The sequence below is a fragment of the Cricetulus griseus genome, chromosome 8 (genome assembly GCF_003668045.3).
Source record: "Cricetulus griseus strain 17A/GY chromosome 8, alternate assembly CriGri-PICRH-1.0, whole genome shotgun sequence".
NCBI classification, from domain to species: domain Eukaryota; kingdom Metazoa; phylum Chordata; class Mammalia; order Rodentia; family Cricetidae; genus Cricetulus; species Cricetulus griseus.
In genome coordinates this window covers 75,450,725-75,469,055 of record NC_048601.1, presented here as the reverse complement: position 1 = coordinate 75,469,055, position 18,331 = coordinate 75,450,725, and the positions used below count along the sequence as shown (strand labels likewise).

Here is an 18,331-nt window from a genome sequence, read left to right as displayed (position 1 = left end):
ATGCTAGAGGGAGGCTCCTGGTGCTCCAGGCAGAGGCTGGTGGAGGTAGGCACACTCTCTTAAAAAAGCACAATCATGAGTGTTCTGAAAACATGTGGGCTGAGGTGATAGGGCAGTAAACAGCAACATGACCAGCTGAGTGCTCAAAAGGACAATTTTGAGTGTTGGTGAGGTGCAGGAGATTGGGCTAAGACATTAGATGAAAGTCTCACAATCACCAGACTATGAGTAAGTCCCATCATTAGACAGAAGAACTGTTGAAAAGCACACTGAAGATCTCCCCACTAAAGAAAAAAGGGCTCTGAAGCTGTCTACACAGGAACGTTTAAGGTAAGGAATCACAACCCCTCTAGACTCTCAAAAAAAGTCAAAAGAACACTCCCGATCTTAGAGCCCCTGTGAGATGAAGTCCCCTGAGAAGGGACAAATGCAGCAAAGCAAGCACTGCCCTACCTGAAACCTGCCCTATCCTAAGGGCTCAATTCAAAGACTCTGATGATGAAACTGAGACTTTCACAGGAAGAACTAAAAACTTATGAAGCAGAAAACTTACCCAAAACTTGAGACAAATCAAACAAAATAAACAAACATAAAAACCAAACCTGATTCAAAAGGGATTCAAATGCTGGGTCCCTTCTAGATCAGCATAGCCAGGTTTTTAAACGATTAAGCATCTGTATCTTCCTTTCCTACAATTGGTTACCTCCAGTCAACTGAAGTCTGAAAATAATATAGAAAGTATGATACATATACAGAAGCCATATTAAACTATGCTGCTGACACTTATTTATAGGATTCACAGAATATATAGGGTCAAGTTTCAGCCATCTTGTATCAGACCCCATAGATAATGAGAGACTACTATAGGAAACTCAGAAAAAAATCCATTAAAAAGCCACCGAATTCAAAGGAAAAGAATGGGATCAACACAGGGTAAGAAACTCAAAGGACAAAGTTCTATAAACTAATATCCATACAAATATATTCCCAGAGGAAAAAAATTTGTAGAAACAATTCATAAGAGTTAATGGAGTCTGGTTATGATAACACACATCTATAATCCCAGCACTCAGAAAGTGGGTTAGGAAAATCAGAAATTCACAGTTATCCTCCATTGCACAGTAAGTTCTAGGCCTAAGACCCTGCTTCAAAACACCAGCAACAACAACAGAGTAAATGTTTAAAAATTTTCCAAAGTAGGTATTATTCTATTAAGATATTAATTCACTGAGTTAAAAAAAATCAGTGAACATAAATGAATTAAAAAGCAAGGAAATAACAAAACATTACTGTCTCTGTCTGTCTCTCTCTCTCTCTCTCTCTTTCTGTCTCTCTCTCTGTCTCTCTCTCTCTCACACACACACACACACACACACACACACACACACACACACACAAAGGAAAATATGTGCCAACAAATATTCACACATGAAAACTAAGAAAATGAAACACAACCTCAGAAAATCTTGTTTTTGTTTGTTTGGGATTTTTTGTTTTTTGAGACAGGGTTTCTCTGTGTAACAGCCCTGGCTGTCCTGGCACTCACTTTGTAGACCAGGCTGGCCTTAAACTCACAGAGATCTTGCCTGCCTCTGCCTCCTTGGTGAGATTAAAGGTATGGGCCGCCACCACCACCAGGCCTACAAAAAAGTCTTTTTTAAGTTAAAGTAAAATGATCCAACACAATTCAGAATGGTAGAAGAGTATTTAAAGAATTGTGTGATTATACATATATGCACATAAAGATATACATTGAATACATATATAGTTATATATTGTTTTATATTATATGTAATACACAAACACATGAAAGAAAACTGCTATTCATTTAAAACAGTAAACACCTGGTGAGGTTTTAAACATGTACAACAGATATACAGAACAACAAAAGCACAAATAAAAGGGTTAAGTGTTGTAAAGTGATGAGTACTAACTAACCTAAGGAAAACTATAAAGTCAAGAAAACATTTCATTTTGCGAGTTTGGGTGTTTTGCCTGCATGTATGTGTGTGTACCACATAAATGCAGTGCCTACAGAAGCCAGAAAAGAGGCTCAGAGTCCCTGGGACTGGAGTTATGGATGGTTTTGAGCTGCCACACAGGTGCTGGGAATTGAATCTGGGATCTTTGGAAGATCACTTACTGCTCTAACTGCTGAGCCATCTCCCCAACCCCGGGAAATATAATCTTTAGAGTCATCAAGAATAAAAACGGATATAACAGAAAGCCAGCAGAGGAGAAAATGTGGAAGAAAAATGTCTAAAAGACAGATAAGAAAAACAAATAGTAATAAACTACCTCAACTATATGAAGTCAGAATGAAACAAACACCAATTAAAAGATAAGGATTAACATGTTTAAATGACATTAACTACATGCCACTCAGAAATGACATGCTTTTTTTCTTCTGCTCCAAATTTATTTATGTCACTGAGCCTGGCCTTGAATTCCTGATCCTCCTGCCTCTACTTCCTTATGCTGGGATTATAGGTGTGTGACACCATGCTTGATGTACAGTGATATACTTTATCATATGGCCACTGGTAGGAATAAAGTGAAAGAATGGGAAAAGATACAAACAAAAACAAGCTTCCTCTTCCCCTCCCTTCCCTTGGCCTTTGCTTTTCCTCTCCTGTATTAAGGTCATTGGGTGATCAGAACAAGAGGCCATCGAGTGATCAAAAACAATGTGACCACTAGCAAGATGTGGGGTAATAGATACCCACAACAAAGTGCCACGAGCACCTCAGGATGAGGAAGTTGCTGTGTAAAGGAGAAGTCTAGCACAGTGCAGGAGAAGCCAAGCAAGGCCATAGGAGAACCCCCATGGAGATGTGGCCCTCATGAATCAGCAGAACCTGACTGAGAAGAGGAGCTTCCACGGATGCTGGGCCAGCCTGATTATGCAATGCCAGAGCCTTCAAGAAATGGGTTGATCATTTCTAAGCCTTTGGCTAAGATCAAGTTTAGAAACGGATTAAGTGCCTTTATGGGGCAGGAAGGAGGAGGTGGTGATACAGAATGGCAGAACTACAACAGAATAAGGAAAATTCTTTACATACAGGATGGCTTGGGAAATAAAATAAACAGGATCTTACGGATCTTGGTGCCATTGTCTAGACAGGTTGGGAGACAGATCTACACAGGATGTAAGGAGGCAGGTTGACTTAAGATTCAAGAATCAGGGTGATGATGTCTATATGAGGCAAGCTGACCTCTGGAGCCAGATTCTGAACAGGACTAGGATGGCTAAATAGAGTGGATCCTAACATGAGATGTCACAAGCCTGGGCAAGATGGGGGAGACATTTACATGCAGAATAGTTGAGAACAGGGACACAGTGGGGTGGTATCCAAGTTGAAAGGGAGTAGTCAATGAAAGCCCAAATGGCATGAGAAGAGCACGCCCACCAAGTGGTAACCACAATGTAGGATCATCATCCAAGTACTGAATGAGGGACACACTGGCAGAAGTATGAGAGGTAGATTAATCAAAAAAGGAAATACACAAAACATACTAGAGGTGAGGCTTCGATCTGATGCCACCTCTGTCTCTCTATAAACTTGCTCTCTCCTACTCCATAGAAAACTCAACGGAAGAAAAAAGGGGGAAGGAGGGAGACAGGCTTTCAACTATCTCCTGTCTCTGGGGTACAGATGATAGAAAAAAGTGACTTTTCGAAAAGATGACCGGAGCAATTAAATGCAATTCATTATGTAACAGACATGTACAACTAGCTCACTGGAGTAACACAGACTCCTGCTTTAAAGATCATAGCTAAACTGCTAGAACCATTTATATAGATTCAAGTGAGGCTACCTGTGCTACCATTCAAAAGGACAAACAAGCTGGGGCATGCTGCCTAGAGAGGCTGAAAAGCAGATTTTGTAATTATGTTGCCTGTTCCACCAAGGAGTGATGGGGAATGTACTGCATATGTTTATCTTATCAATTGTTAAATAAAATACTGTTTGGCCAATGAGACAGCAAGTTAGGTGGGACTAGGAGTCAAAGAGGATTTTGGGAAATGTAGTAGAGAAGTGGTGATCCTGGCAGGAAGTGACATAGCAAGGAGACTCATATTTAAGTGAAGGAGAAACAGGAAGGGTCCCTTTTTTCCCCTTGCTCCTCCAGCAACACAATGTGATCCACCGGCAAAGAGGGAAGCCAATAAGGCGTCTGATAAGTCAAGTCTTATAAAATACATAGATTTATGATAATTAAGACTGAGCTAACAGATGAGGAATCCTAGTCATTGGCCAAGCAGCTTTGCACCTAATACAAGTTTCTGTGTATTCATTTGGGCCTACCTCGGGCGGGCGGGCGGCTGGCATAAAGTGCACATGTGGCAGTGGGGCTCGGCAGCTTTTGGCGAAAAGATTTATTGTAACAAAGGAGACCTTAAGGATTCTTATCTCTTTTTGTAGATGCTTTAACCAGACAAATACAAACCTTCCCTTATAGAACGGAAAAAATAAGTTATACAAGGAATTTGAGAGACAGTATTTCCACTGCTCTAGCTAGTTTTGTGTCAATTTGAGGCAGCTATGGTAATTTGGGAAGAGGGACTTTCAAGTGAGAAAATGCCTCCGTAAGATTAGTCTATAGGCAAGTCTGTTGTACATTTTCTTAATTAGTGATTGATTGGGGGACAGCTCTGATCATTGTCAGCAATACCACCCCTGAGTGCCATAAGAAAGTAGAATGAGCAAGCCAAGGGGAACAAGCCAATTACAGCACTCCACCATGGTCTTTGCATCGGGTTCCTGTCCTAACTTCTCTCAAAGATGAACTGTGATATGGAACTGTAAGCTGAAATAAACACTTTTTTCCCCAAGTTGCTTTTGATCATGGTGTTTAATCGCTGCAGCAGAAACCTAAGATACCCAGGTATCAGCGACCCTGGGTATAAAAAGTGAACTAGATCATCCACTAATTTATATCAGTTGCCAAGTACATCAACATCTGATCAGATCCATCAGTATCAGCCACTGACAGGACCAACCACTGATTATCTTCACTCATCACATTAGTTACGGACTGCATCCATAGTTAATCAGTTAGCCATTGATTAAATCAATTGTTGCTTTTTCAACAGCAGCTGATTGAATGAGCCACTGTCTGCATGAACTGACTGGATAGACTCTCAATTAAGAGATCACTGCTAATTAGATATCCGACCACAAATCACCACATTGCCTCCAATGGCAAGGTCTGCAATTCTAGCACCAGCTTAGGTGCAAGAATCTTGCATCCCCAGTTACAGGTGGGAACTGTGATTCAGTGTTTTCCAAACACATTCACGGATGCAAGCTCAAAAGGCAGATTCTTGGAGATACTTTGCTTCCAAACAGGATAGAATAAATTTTCCCAAGTTTCCCCTCTAGTGTCATCAATTTTATAACACTGCACTTCCCCCTTATGAGAATGCAGAAGCCGAGATAGTTGTGAGATTAATTTTGAAATTCCTGGATAAGCTTACTGCAGTGGGTGACAGCATTTTCCATTGCTCTTTTGCCTACTTTAACCTCCAAGCAAAGTAACTAGTTTTAGTTGGCAGGGTCCATTATAAGTGGAAGCAAATGATGAACTCTAACAACATGGTGATCAGAGAACAAAGCATGGAAAGCAGAGACTGCAGAATTATTTTAGTTGCTATTAATGATCATGTAAGGATTAGGAGTGCAGCTCAGTAGTGGAGCACTCGCCTAGCACAAGGTCCTGGGTTTGATCCCTATCACCAGGAAAGGAGGAGAAGCACTGTTTGCACATGATTAGGAACACTTAAAATCACCAGGAACACTTAAAATCACCAGAAGTTGGGGCTGCAGAGATAGATAAGCAGTTGAGAACACTGGCTGCTCTTGCAGAGGACCAAAGTTCAATTCTCAGCACCTACATGGTGGCTCACAACCACCTGTAACTCCAGTTCCAGGGTATATGATGCCCTTTTCTGACCTCCACAAGCACTAGGTGTACATGTGGCAAACAGATATACACGCAGACAAGACATTCATACACACATAAAATAATAATTTTTTTTTAGAAAATCACATGAAGTCATGAGGGTTTTTTTTTTGAGACTGCATGTAAAGAAATAACTTTATTGATAGCATGCTAAAATAATATTTGAGATATATTAAGTTAAACGGAACATAGCATTAATTTTTGTTAAAATAAGGCTAGGGAGTGTTGCTTACTGGTAGAGTATTTGCTTAGTATTGCAAGTCTTTTAGTTCTACCTCAGACATTAAGAACAAGGAGAAAGCAAGAGAGGAAGGGGACAGCTAATCTCAAAAGGCTATAGTACTGTTTGATTCCATTTGAGTAGCAATCACAGAAAGGCAAATGATGTAACAGGAAACAGGTCACTTGGTTACAAGAGTTAAAAAGGGCTGTGAAGAGGGGCGAGAAAGAACATAAAGTAGCAACTCAAGGGCACTACATTTTTCCCATGTTTATGATGGTGGTTACAGAAATCTGTATATATGATAATATGAACAAATTTCACAGAATTAATCACATATACCTCAAATAAAACAAAACACTGCGTACATCTTAAAAATGGCAAATTCTGGTTAAGGTTTGTAGTCTGATAACCACATTTTGGTAACTAACTTACTGGTTTTGATAATACTTCAATTATGTAAGATACTACCAGCAGGAAAACTGAGTAATGGACAGTTCAGAATTTTTCCCTTTTTTAAAAATCTACTTATTTATTTATTTTGGATTCTCTGACAGAGTTTTCCAAGGCTGGCTTGGAATCCATGACAATCCTTCTTCTACTTTGGTGTCTTAGATGCTGGGATTATAGGCCTATGCTACTAGCTTTCTTGACTATTTTTGTGCTTTCCTGATAGCCTGTATATAGTTCAAATAAAAAGAAAAAGCAAAGCAGCAGCAATAGCCTGGGCTCATGGCACACACTGGTAACCCCAATACATGAGGCACAATTATTACAAGTTTGAAACTGGCCAGAACTACAGAGAAGATTCTATATCAAGAAAAAAATGGGTCAGGTGGTGCACAGCTCTTATTCCACCACTTAGAAGATCTCTGTGATTTAGGAACCAGCCTCGTCTACATAGTAAGTTCTAGGACAGCCAGAGCAACACAGTGAGAACTTGTCTCTAAAAAAAAAAAAAAAGAAAAGAAAAAAAAGAAAAAGAAACAAAAAAAACAGAACAAAATAAAAATCAAAACAGTAAATCATAAACCACTCAGTAAGAAAGCATGATTTGATATAGGCATAAATAATAAACTGAATTAGCTAAACAGCAAGATGTTTACATAATTTTGAAATATCTCACATAAAATATTTAATTACATAGGAGAAAAGAGTAACTTTACAATGGCAACAAGTAGCTGCCACAACCTTACTAAGCAACCATGAAAACCATGGTTTTCAACCATGATACAAATCAAAACTGTGCAACATGATAGGATATAATGAAGAAGGTCAATATAATTCTGTTACATAAAGTAACAGAAATGCAACTGTGAGAAAACATCAGAAAATTCAAATTAAAGGACATTTCACAAAATAATTGTTTTATAAAATCTTCAAAGTGTCAAGGTTATGAACATGAAGAAAATACTGAAGCTGGGTGTGGTAGAGCATGCCTTTAATTCCAACATTTGGGAGGCAGAGGCAGACAGATCTAGGTCAGCCTGGTCTAGAGAGTCAGTTTCAGGACAGCTTGGACTATGTAGAGAGACCCTGTATCAAAAAAATCAAAAACAAATAAACAAAAGTAAGAAACAACTTCAAAGGAAAGGATATTAAACACACATAATAACTAATACAACACATAAGTCTGAATTGTTTCTTGTGATGTAAGAGACACTAGGAAAAGTAGAGAAGTCAGAATAACAACCATAATGAAGTAGTACCAATCTCCTGTCCTGGATGTTTGCATTGCCATTATGCAGAAGATCTTTTAGGAAATGAGAATGTTTCATATTAAGTGACGGGGCTGGTCAACAACTCCTTCCTAAATGACTAAGTAGAAGGACAACTTACTCCAAAAAATTAAAAGTAGAATCATAGGAGAGAGAGAAGGAAGGAGAGAAATAAAATCATGCCTCAAAGTGCAATAACAAGTTACCATGCATTATGCCCCTTTCGTGTGTTTATTAACAAGCAGACAAACACAGCAAAGAGAAAGATTCAACAGTTCACCTGACCAACTAAACCATTGATCTCTAACCCACACAGCAACAGCAGAACACACAATCTTTTCAACTGTACACTGGTCATAATAATATCACAAAGTGATTCTGAATAGTGAAGTCATTCAGAGTAATCACCATGACCACAATGCAGTTAAGAATCACATAGCACCAATGGGACAAAGAAGAAACTGAAAACGACATAAAAATTCTATAAACACATTAGAAAAAGATGCTAAAAATTAACAAAAAAAATATGAGTACATTAAAAATTAAATATTTACTTTCAAGAAGGCAGAAAAACAAATTAAGGTACAAAATAGAAGATAAAGATAAAAGTAGAAATTAACAAAAGTGAAAACACACACTAGAGAGACTTGCCAAAACCCAAGAATTGCCAGATTACCAATATCAGAAAAAAAAAAAAAAAAGGCTAATGCCACAACAGGATATTACCATGTCAACTTAGAATAAGACAAAAATTTTTAAAGTATTTTTTCAAAATTGACACAAGAAAAAAATCTGTATATTGTGGGCTGGAGAGATGGCTCAGAGGTTAAGAGCTCTGACTGCTCTCCCAGATGTCCTGAGTTCAATTCCCAGCAGTCAAATGGTGGCTCAGAGCCATATATCATGAGATCTGGTGCCCTCTTCTGGTGTGCAGATATACATGGAAGCAGAATGTTGTATACATAATAAATAAATAAAATCTTTTAAAAAAAATCTGTAGTCATTAAACAAATCAAACCAGTAATAAAAACTCCCATCTATGATAATTTCATTGATGAATTCTACTAACTGAACAAAACTAACTCCAAATCTTCACAGATTACCAAGACTTTCGGTAAGTCAGTTCAAGTGAATACTTCTCATGAGCACAGCTTGTAAAAATTTTTAAATATTAGGCAACCATATCAACACTGGATATAATGAATTAAGGATATAGATAGCAATCTCTACATCCACAATAATGAGTTCCCCCCCCAATTTCTGATGTTTGATCACCAACTCCTTTTTAAGACTTTCCCACCTTTCCCACTTTGGTCCCTCAGCTGGCAAGAAAGACTATGCTTCCATTGGCACCAGCAGGAAAGTTAAGTCCTTCATGCATGGCTTCTGCTCTAGCTACTATTAGCACAACTCATTGTTTGCTTTGTTCAAGCTAGCCCAGACCTACTTATGGCCAGATCTCCCTGAGATTTTTTTATGTGAACAATAAACTTCCTTTCAAATTCTCTTGGTGTGAAGAGAACCAGATTTTGAGAATGAATCATATTGCTACTGCCAACCAACCAAGAAAACAAAGTTAAAGATAAAGGGAATAGGAGAGAGCTCAGTGGCTAAGGCACCTACTGCTCTGACAGGACACAGGTTAGTTTCACAGCACCTACATGGTGTCTCACAACCACCTGGAACTCTAGTTCTAGCGGACTTAGCATTTCTGGAATCTGTGGGCACTGCACATACAGTACACATACATACATGCAGGCAAATACTCTAGCATATAAAATAAAAAATACAATTTTAATTATGGGAGAATGTTAGCATTTGGATGTAAAATCAATTTGGTCCCTAGCCCTAGCCAATGGCCACTGTTTTGGGAGGTTTTAGAACCTTTAGAAGGTGGTTCCTTTCTTTTATATGGAGCATGGGATTTAAGCTATTTACGAACCCAGATGCTTCAAGCTAAAGATTTGCTTAGCTGTTACTGGATATGCTCCTAACCCTCTCACTGACTTAAGCTAAAGTAATACAGTAGGTCAGGCTGGTTGGCTAACAGTCCCAAGATCTGTCTGTCTCTGCAACCACAATGCTGTGACTGCACATGACCACCCTGCTATCTGGCTTTTAGCATGGGTACCAGAGATCAAACTCAGGTTCTAGTGCTTTCAAGACAAGCACTTTTTCAGCAGCACTACCTCTCTCTAGACCACAAAAACAATTTCTCTAATTTTCAAGATTTAAAACCCAGAAATTGAGTTAACGATTAATGGTATCTACCTCTGAGACTCTAAATATATGCAGTGTAAACATTCACCATGAAGCTCAGCATTTAGTATATTTTCAATATTAGCAGTGTCTTTACTAGTTCAAGTTTACAGTAATTTACTTTCTTCTCGTTCACAGCTTTATCTCAATTTTAAAGTAATTCAGCCTCTGTAAGTTTGCATTCAAGCCTTGAAGGGTGTAATTATTACTATACACAAATTTCTGTACTTTGAATTTCTAAACATTATGAAAATAACCATCACGTCCTATGATTTATAATACCCAAGCCAGAGATTGACACCTTGGCTTTTTTTTTTTTTTTAACCAAAATCAAGTTCTTAATCACTTCAGCTTAGTTAGTAAAGGACTTCTTTGAGCTTCTCATCCTTTTCCTTCTACATCTCCTCAGAAGAGGGAGTGCCAAAGAAATTAAATGATTTACCCAAAGAAAGTTCATTCACAAGAAATCCAAGTAAGGCCAGGAAGTGGTGGCGCACACCTTTAATCCCAGCACGAGGGAGGCAGAGGCAGGTAGATCTCTGTGAGTTCAAGAGCAGTCTGGTTTACAGAGAAATCCTGTCTCGGGGAAATAGAAAGGAGAGAGAGAGAGATAGAGATAGAGAGAGAGAGAGAGAGAGAGAGAGAGAGAGAGAGAGAGAGAGAGAGAGATGCAAGTAGTGTTCAAGATCGTACAAGACACAACTATGCAGGGAAGCAAGTTCTTGCTTTGCTTAAATAAACTGCTAATGAGCCATTCTCCTCCCATCAATCATTTGGCACAAGGGACAATGTTAGTGTCTTGGTTTCCCAGTGAATCATAGTATCAAGTTGTCATGAAGACTAAATGAAATTGTGCATCAATGTCACTCATGCCAGTAGATTTTGAATAAACACTCCCCCCCTTCCTCCTTCCCAAGCCTTGGGCTTTCCACTGTAATATGCTATCTTCTCAACCATTAACACACAGGTATTTTCTTTAACCATAACAGATTTATGAAGGAAAAATTAATTCAGTGATGAATTACTAATACTAGGTACAGTAGACAAACATAATTAGCCTGTCCATGAATTCAGTTTCCATTCCTATAAAACATGGTAAGAGAGGCTTCACATCCAGAAACATTATGATGATATTTTTTTACTTCTGGGCTGGCTAAAGTGCTTATGTGCCAGTCCACTCAATACTATAAAGTTATGAGGCACTTTTTAACATCTCTTAAAAATACTAAATATAATAGAGAAATCATGAGCTAGAAGGGGAGGAGAGAAACAAATACAAAGAGAGCATGCAAGCAGAAATATGGTTAATCATGACTGTGAGCCTAGCTAGATTGAGAAATGACAGGATAGGTCTGATGGTATTTACAGAGCTATGAATAGTTTAAATTACTGATGTATTCAAAATATGAACAGACTACTGGGAGATGACAGAACTGTTCAAGGGGAACATAGTTGGAGAAATTACAACACTGGGGGCATTTTCTTGGAAGATTCTCCACCTCATCCTCTTGTAGCCATGTATGTTGAAGCAAGCAACCATCAGCTGAAGCCTCTTCTAAAATCACAACCAAACTCTCCCCACTTATGTTTCAACCTCCCAGGAAATCTTCAGTGCATCTCCAATATAAAAATAGGCAGTAAATTATACCATTGGATGATCAAAGGTTCTTTTCAAAGTTTTAAATTTCTTATATCTGCTATCAAGTCTTACAAAAAGCTTTTCACATGTTACTTCACATGTTCACTTACTTCCATACCTCTTAAAAGACTTCTATCAGACCAGTTAGATTCAATCTCCTATAAAGAAATCACACTGCCCTCTGCCCTCAGCGAAACCCCAAAGCCTTTCCATTTGTGTAACTATCTTAAACCCTTTATTACACATTCCATCAGTTTGCCTGTTAACAGTGACTCACCCATCTGCAGACACTGGAGTCCCCTCTGGTTTGGAATATCCTTCCAAATCTGATTTGTTCACTTGTGTTTGCCTTGAGGTTACTATCTGGCTATTCTGAGGAAGTTTGGTTTTCAAGTCCTGAGAAATAGTCTTACTATCTGGAAGAGAAGACTGGGTGACTTCCAAGTCCAGTGGAGATTCAGGTCCTAGAAAACCTAAAGATTCTTGATCCTTTGCTATAGGTTTACAGGTCAGTAATTTGGAGGTTGGTTCCAATGACCTTGAAGGTATAGTTCGAAGATCAAAGTTACACTTACTATTAATCTTTGTTTTAGACGCAGTATCCAATGAATGAAACCTTTCATCTAAGGTTCCACTATCCAACTTGGAAGAAGTCTTGGGACAAAGAGTTATACGAACACATGAAAGCGCTTTTCTATTTGAAGGTGGAGGAGAATCAGCTGTACAGTGGTCAGGGGCTGACTGGGAGATCAAATTACTGACCTTGGCATCAACATTTATCATATTCGAAAAGTGTGACTGAGGCATATGCTGAATCTTTTCTACTACCCAACCTTGACCTTGAGAAAGAGGGAACTGCTCTTTTCTCATATCGTCATCTACATCTGGGGATCTGCATTGCTGCTGATCAAGAAAATCAGAAGGAAGATCTGCAACTACATAATCCTGGCACTTAGGAAAGAAAGAATGGTCTTCTCTGTTGTCATGATCTACCTGTGGGGCTTTGCACTGCTCAAATAGTTCTCGCTGTTCAAGAAAAATGCAAGAAGCAATGTCTGGACAAGAGGGAGAAGAATATTTTCTCATCTGGTGATCTGTATGTGGGCTGTGGCTTTGTTCGAAGAGCTCTCGTCCTTCAATAAAAATACAAGAAGGAAGATCAGGTGTTACAGTTACATTCTTCTCTTTTACTTCTAGTGTAGAACTTAGTTTGTCTGGGCTAATAATGGTATCCTTACCAGAAAAATGAACTCCCTTGAAATTGCTACAATTTGAAGTGACACTGGGTACAGAATGACTGGCTTTAAAACCTGATCTCTCTAAGGGTTTTTGTTTTTGATGAGAATGCTCACAATCAGCAGGTAATTTGTGCCTTTGCCTACTATCTTCAGCTAAAATAGTCACCGGTGAATGACTCTGTCTTTTAAGTGATGAAGGGGAAAAGATTTTCTGTTTAAGATCTCTAGGAGAAATCTGCTCTTCAGGGATACGAGACTTAAACACTCCTAAAGATGGTCCAGTATCCTGGCTACTTTCAGTAGTAACACCAATCTTAAAAACAGAGGTATCAGAAATGTACTTAGAATGTCCATGAGAAGAAAAAGTGATGGAGGTAGTGAACTGCTTCATGGACTCAGGGGAAGGAAAATCCATTTCTTTAGCTGGCACAAAAGTAGGTTCTACTAATCCCAATGGGTGGGAGTCCATGTTTGTGTGGAATGGCATTCCAACACCCTTGCTAATTTTGATGTCATCGGGTGCAAGTTTTTCAAATGGGGGATGACTATGTAACTGAAAGGAATTCCAAACTTTCAAATGGGTATTGCTCTGATCTATTGATCTGGAAAGGTTGATGTGCCTGCCTCTCCATGATGATGGGCTCCGTCGTCCTCTAATCGAGTCTGAAGGTTCAACAGATTGGAAAACACAATGGCGGCTGTCTGGTCGTGGTTGTTCAGCAGTAAGAGTCCTGAAACATCCTTTCTCATGGCTCTCAATAACAATGTGACCGCACACAGCTTCAGGCACACATCCTATTCCCTGTGGACTACATAAGCCCTAGAAGATAAAAACAGGTTCCAGATTAAATCAATCCAAAATCATATGCTGATCAGTTTTATATCCAAGCTAAAAATGACCATGAAGGTCATCTTACTTGTCTATAAGATTGGTCAATGAAACAGCAGGAAAAACAAAACTTTACAGAATAAAATGGCTCATGATAACGAAGAGCACTTAGGAAACTCTTTTAAAATTGTTCTACTTGGGGCTGGAGAGATGAGTGGTTAAGAGCACTGGCAGCTCTTCCAGAGCACCCTTTTCAGTTCTCAATACCCACATCAGGTAGATCCCAACTATCTGTAACTTCAGCTCCAGGGAGTCAAAGCCTCTGCCCTCTAAGGGCACCTGAATTCATGTATATATGCCTACATGTGTACACACACACGCACACACAATTATACATAGTTAAAAATACTAGAAATAGTGGGGCATAGTGGCACACGCCCTTAATTCCAGTACTCAGGAAGCAGAGGAAGGTAGTTCTCTGAGTTCAAGGTCAGCAAGTTTCAGTACAGCCGAGGCTATACAGAAAAACCCTGTCTTGAAAAACCAATAATAATAATAACAGTTGTAGTAGTAATAACAATATTAAAAAATAAATCCTAAAAAAAGAAAAAGAAAACACACACATACACACCAAAACAAAAAGCAAAAACAAAACTCAAAACTTAGCAGGGGAACTGTGAGTGTCAGTGGTAAAGTGCTTCCCTACCATGTATGACAGTGTAAGTTTGATCCCCAGCATAACACACACACCAACAACAAAAAAGAGGGGCACATAGATATGTCAATAAATAGGACATAAAAATGAGAAATAGGGAAATGAAAAGAATGTTCAACATTAAAAAACAGGAAAATGTAAATTATAACCACAATACATACTTGGGAGGCAAAGGAGGCAGATCTCTGCTAAGTTCCAGGTTCGCCTGGCCTATACTGTCAGAGAGCTACTTCTTAGTGAAACCCTATCTCCAAAAAGAAAGGAAAAAAAAAAAAAAAAGCAAGCAAACAAAAAACCCACAATAAAGTGTCGCTGTAGGGGCTGGAGAGATGGTTCAGTGGTGAAGAGCTGTTACTGCTTTTGCAGAGGACCCAGGTTGAGTTCCCAGCACCCGTATCAGTCCAGCTCCAGCCTCTAGCCTCCATAGGCACCTGCATGCACACATAAATATGCAAGCACACTCACATGCATATAAACAAAAACTGTGTGTGTGTGTGTGTGTGTGTGTGTGTGTGTGTGTGTACAGTTTCACTACAAACCCATCAGAACAGCTAAAACAATGACAATACCAAATGCTGCTGAGGATATGAGATAAGTGGATCACTTATCCTCAAACGATATGGCCACCAAAGAACCTAAAATGAACTCTTAAGAAACAAATGCATATTCCCACACAAAGCAACATGAATGTTAGGCAACTTTTGTTTATAAAGCCCAAGATTGAGAAATCACGAAACTGTTCTTCACAGGTGACTAAACATACTGTTGGGCAGCCACAGCAACACAAAGGAAAAGCTACTGTAATACCCCATAAGTTTCTAAAGAGTTAGTCTTCATTCAAATAGCTCAGTTATTCTGAGTGGAAAAAGCCAATACAAAAATACTTCATTTAAATGACATTCTTGATATTATGAAATACAGAAATGAGGACTAGAATAGTGGTTACAAGTGTTACAGAAGACGTGGGGGGAGAGATATAGATGTAGCTATGTCAGGGTAGCCTTAGATCAGTTTGTGAAAGTCAATATTCTGACTGTATTAAGCCAATGTCATGACTGGGACTGATCACTAAAACTTTGCAAGACATAGGCTGGGCACAGTGGTACATGCCTTTAATCTCAGCACTTGAGAGGCAAAGGCAGGTAGGCAGAACCCAGTGAGTTTGAGGCCAGTCTGATTTATAGTGTAAGTTTCAGGACAACTAGACCCTGTCTCAAACCAAAAATGTAAAAAAAAAAAAAAAAAAAAAAAAAAAAAAAGCTTTGCAAGACATGATCACTGAAGAAACCGGAAGCAGTACACACCCTCTCTACAGACCATTTCTTATAGCCTCATGTGATACTACAATTTAAAACAATATTTGGCTTAAAAAAAACTCAAGTATATTGAGTTGCCATTTTTTAATCTGATATATCACTGGGAAACAAATGCCCTAACTTGAGAAATACAAATTTCCTCCAATTTTAAAACTGGAAACAATTATAGATTGATATTTATCTAAAATGTGTTTCTTTCTCTGTGGCCTACTTCTTCCTGTGGCTTCTTCCCAAGAACTACTCCATGGACTACCTCTTCCTGTGGCATCTCTCAAGTCTTCACAAATTCCATAATCATCTTCCCACTTTTAAAACTCTTTAGAGTTTGGGATGGTGAGATGACCCAGGAGGTAGACACTTGCTGTCAAGCCTGACTCAGTTCAATCCTCAGAACCCACATGGTGGGAGAAAAAAACAGACTCTTGCAAGTTGTCCTCTCACCTTGCATGCTTTGGGACCCTCCCCCAAAATGAATATATGTACATTTTTTTCTAAATTCTTATTTAGTACCTGTCAAACATTATTTCTAAACTACTCTTCTTAAAATCTTACAATAAGCCAACATATTGATAGATATGTAAGAGGGTCTCTTTTTAACAAGCTACTGTCAATAGCCAAGACATGCTATCAAACTTAGTATCCAATATGGATGATGGAGGAAAAAAGTGTGGAATATGTATAAAATGGGACATTAGCATTCATAAAGTATGGATACAACTGCTGATTCTTTTCAGTTTTTCTGAATGTGAGTGTTTTGCCTGTATGTATGTTCCACATCTATGCCTGATGACTTGAGGCCAGGAGACAGTGTCAGAACCCCTGGAGCTGGACTTATGGACAGTTGTGAACTACAGTGTGGGTGCTGGGAACTGAACCCTGATCCTCTTCAAAGACAACAATAAATGCTCTTAACCACTGAGGCATTTCTCCAGTCCCATATCATGCTTGTTCTATGTAAAATTCAAAAGCATACTGAAGAGCATAGTCAATACATGTCAGGATAAGAAATAGAGACAAAACTAGGGAAAGAGATTCACAACATTTCAATGGTATTTGTCTGCAGTGGGAGGAGTGTTGGTTTGGTTTGGGTTTTGAGATAAAATCTTCTTAAATAGGGCTGGAGAGATGGCTCAGAGATTAAGAGCACTGGCTGCTCTTCTAGAAGTCCTAAGTTCAATTCCCAGCAAACAAATCTGTAAGGAGATGTGGTGCACTCTTCTGCCTTCAGGCATACAAGCAGGCAGAACACTGTATATAAATAAATAACCTTGAACTTACTGTCTCTGGCATTAGCCTCCCTAATACTGGGATTAGAGTAAACATGCCCAGCTCAATGGCATCTATTACTGGACTGCAAGCACAGGAATTAACTTCTCTTTAGATAAGTGTTTCAAGAAACAGTTCACTAAACATAGAAAATAAACTTAAAAAGAAAGCTGTTTTTAGATAAAACTACTTTAACTCTATTCTTAAGCAAAATACGTATTTCTGAAGCTGAGTTTTTATCTGAATTGCAAGATGTAAGGGAGACACTTAATCTCTCAACTGTAAAAATACACTGGCAAGCCGGGCAGAGGAGGCACAATCATTTAATCTCAGCACTTGGGAGACAGAGACAGTTGGATCTCTTGAGTTCGAGGCCAGCCTGGTCTGCAGATGAGTTCCAGGATACCCAGGGCTACATAGAGAAACCCTGTCTTGAATAATCGAAATAAACAAAAAATAAACCAGCAAAACAACTCAATTCTTGTTTTACTACTTTGATAATTTGGAATTAATCAAAACTTACAGAATCTAGTCCTTGAGTCCTAAGTTTTGGGGAGTTAATACTCTAATAAAACTTTGCCCTGGAGTCATCAGTGCCAAGTAGGAGCCCTAATTTCTATTGCCCTTTCTTTCACAGTTTCAGTCTTCATTTCTAGGTTTCTTTTATACCTCAGACACGTGAGTTGCTCTTCCATGACCAAACAACTTTGCCTTTATCTCTTCTACTTTCCTCCTGTCGTCTTCATTTAATTCTGAAATGGAGTATCCACAGTCATGTCCTAAATTAAACTTTAGATTCCAGGCTGGAGAGAAATCACAAATAGTTGATATTTAAAAATTGTGAAACTGGTCATTTTTTGATGACTACACAAACATCTGCCCCTTACTGCCCAACACAAAGCTGAACATGTGGTCTCAAGAATGTGACGTATCAAGAGCTCTAAAGAGGCCATTTCACTGAAAAAGTCTACCTACCCTCCATAACAGGGTATTTCCATGTAATTCAGGGTAAGCCTGAACTCATGATCTCTTGTGCCTCAGCCTCCTAGGACAGGGATTACAGGTATGTGCCATTATATATAAAGTAAAGTCTGAGTTTTTAAACCATCCTCCACAGATGTACCTCCAAAGAAGCCACTCTAAATATGGTGTTTAAATCATTAA

At 38.8% G+C, this 18,331-nt stretch overlaps 1 protein-coding gene across 14 annotated transcripts in view; it reads right to left on the bottom strand.

Moving 5' to 3' along the window:
- Alms1 (ALMS1 centrosome and basal body associated protein) overlaps window positions 1-18,331 on the bottom strand; it is a 115,097-nt gene that overhangs the window by 51,436 nt on the left and 45,330 nt on the right. For 12 of the 14 annotated variants that reach the window (XR_004771129.1, XM_035448842.1, XM_035448833.1 and 9 more), the window contains 2 exons: window positions 17,837-17,970; window positions 12,081-13,861 (listed from right to left, as the gene is read on the bottom strand). Coding sequence is in view for 13 of the 14 variants with exons in the window: in XM_035448842.1 (XP_035304733.1) it covers window positions 12,081-13,861; window positions 17,837-17,970 (1,915 nt within the window). In the remaining variant the exon portion in view is untranslated. The remainder of the gene's footprint in view (window positions 1-12,080; window positions 13,862-17,836; window positions 17,971-18,331) is intronic. The other 2 variants (XM_035448832.1, XM_035448836.1) reach the window with 2 other exon arrangements.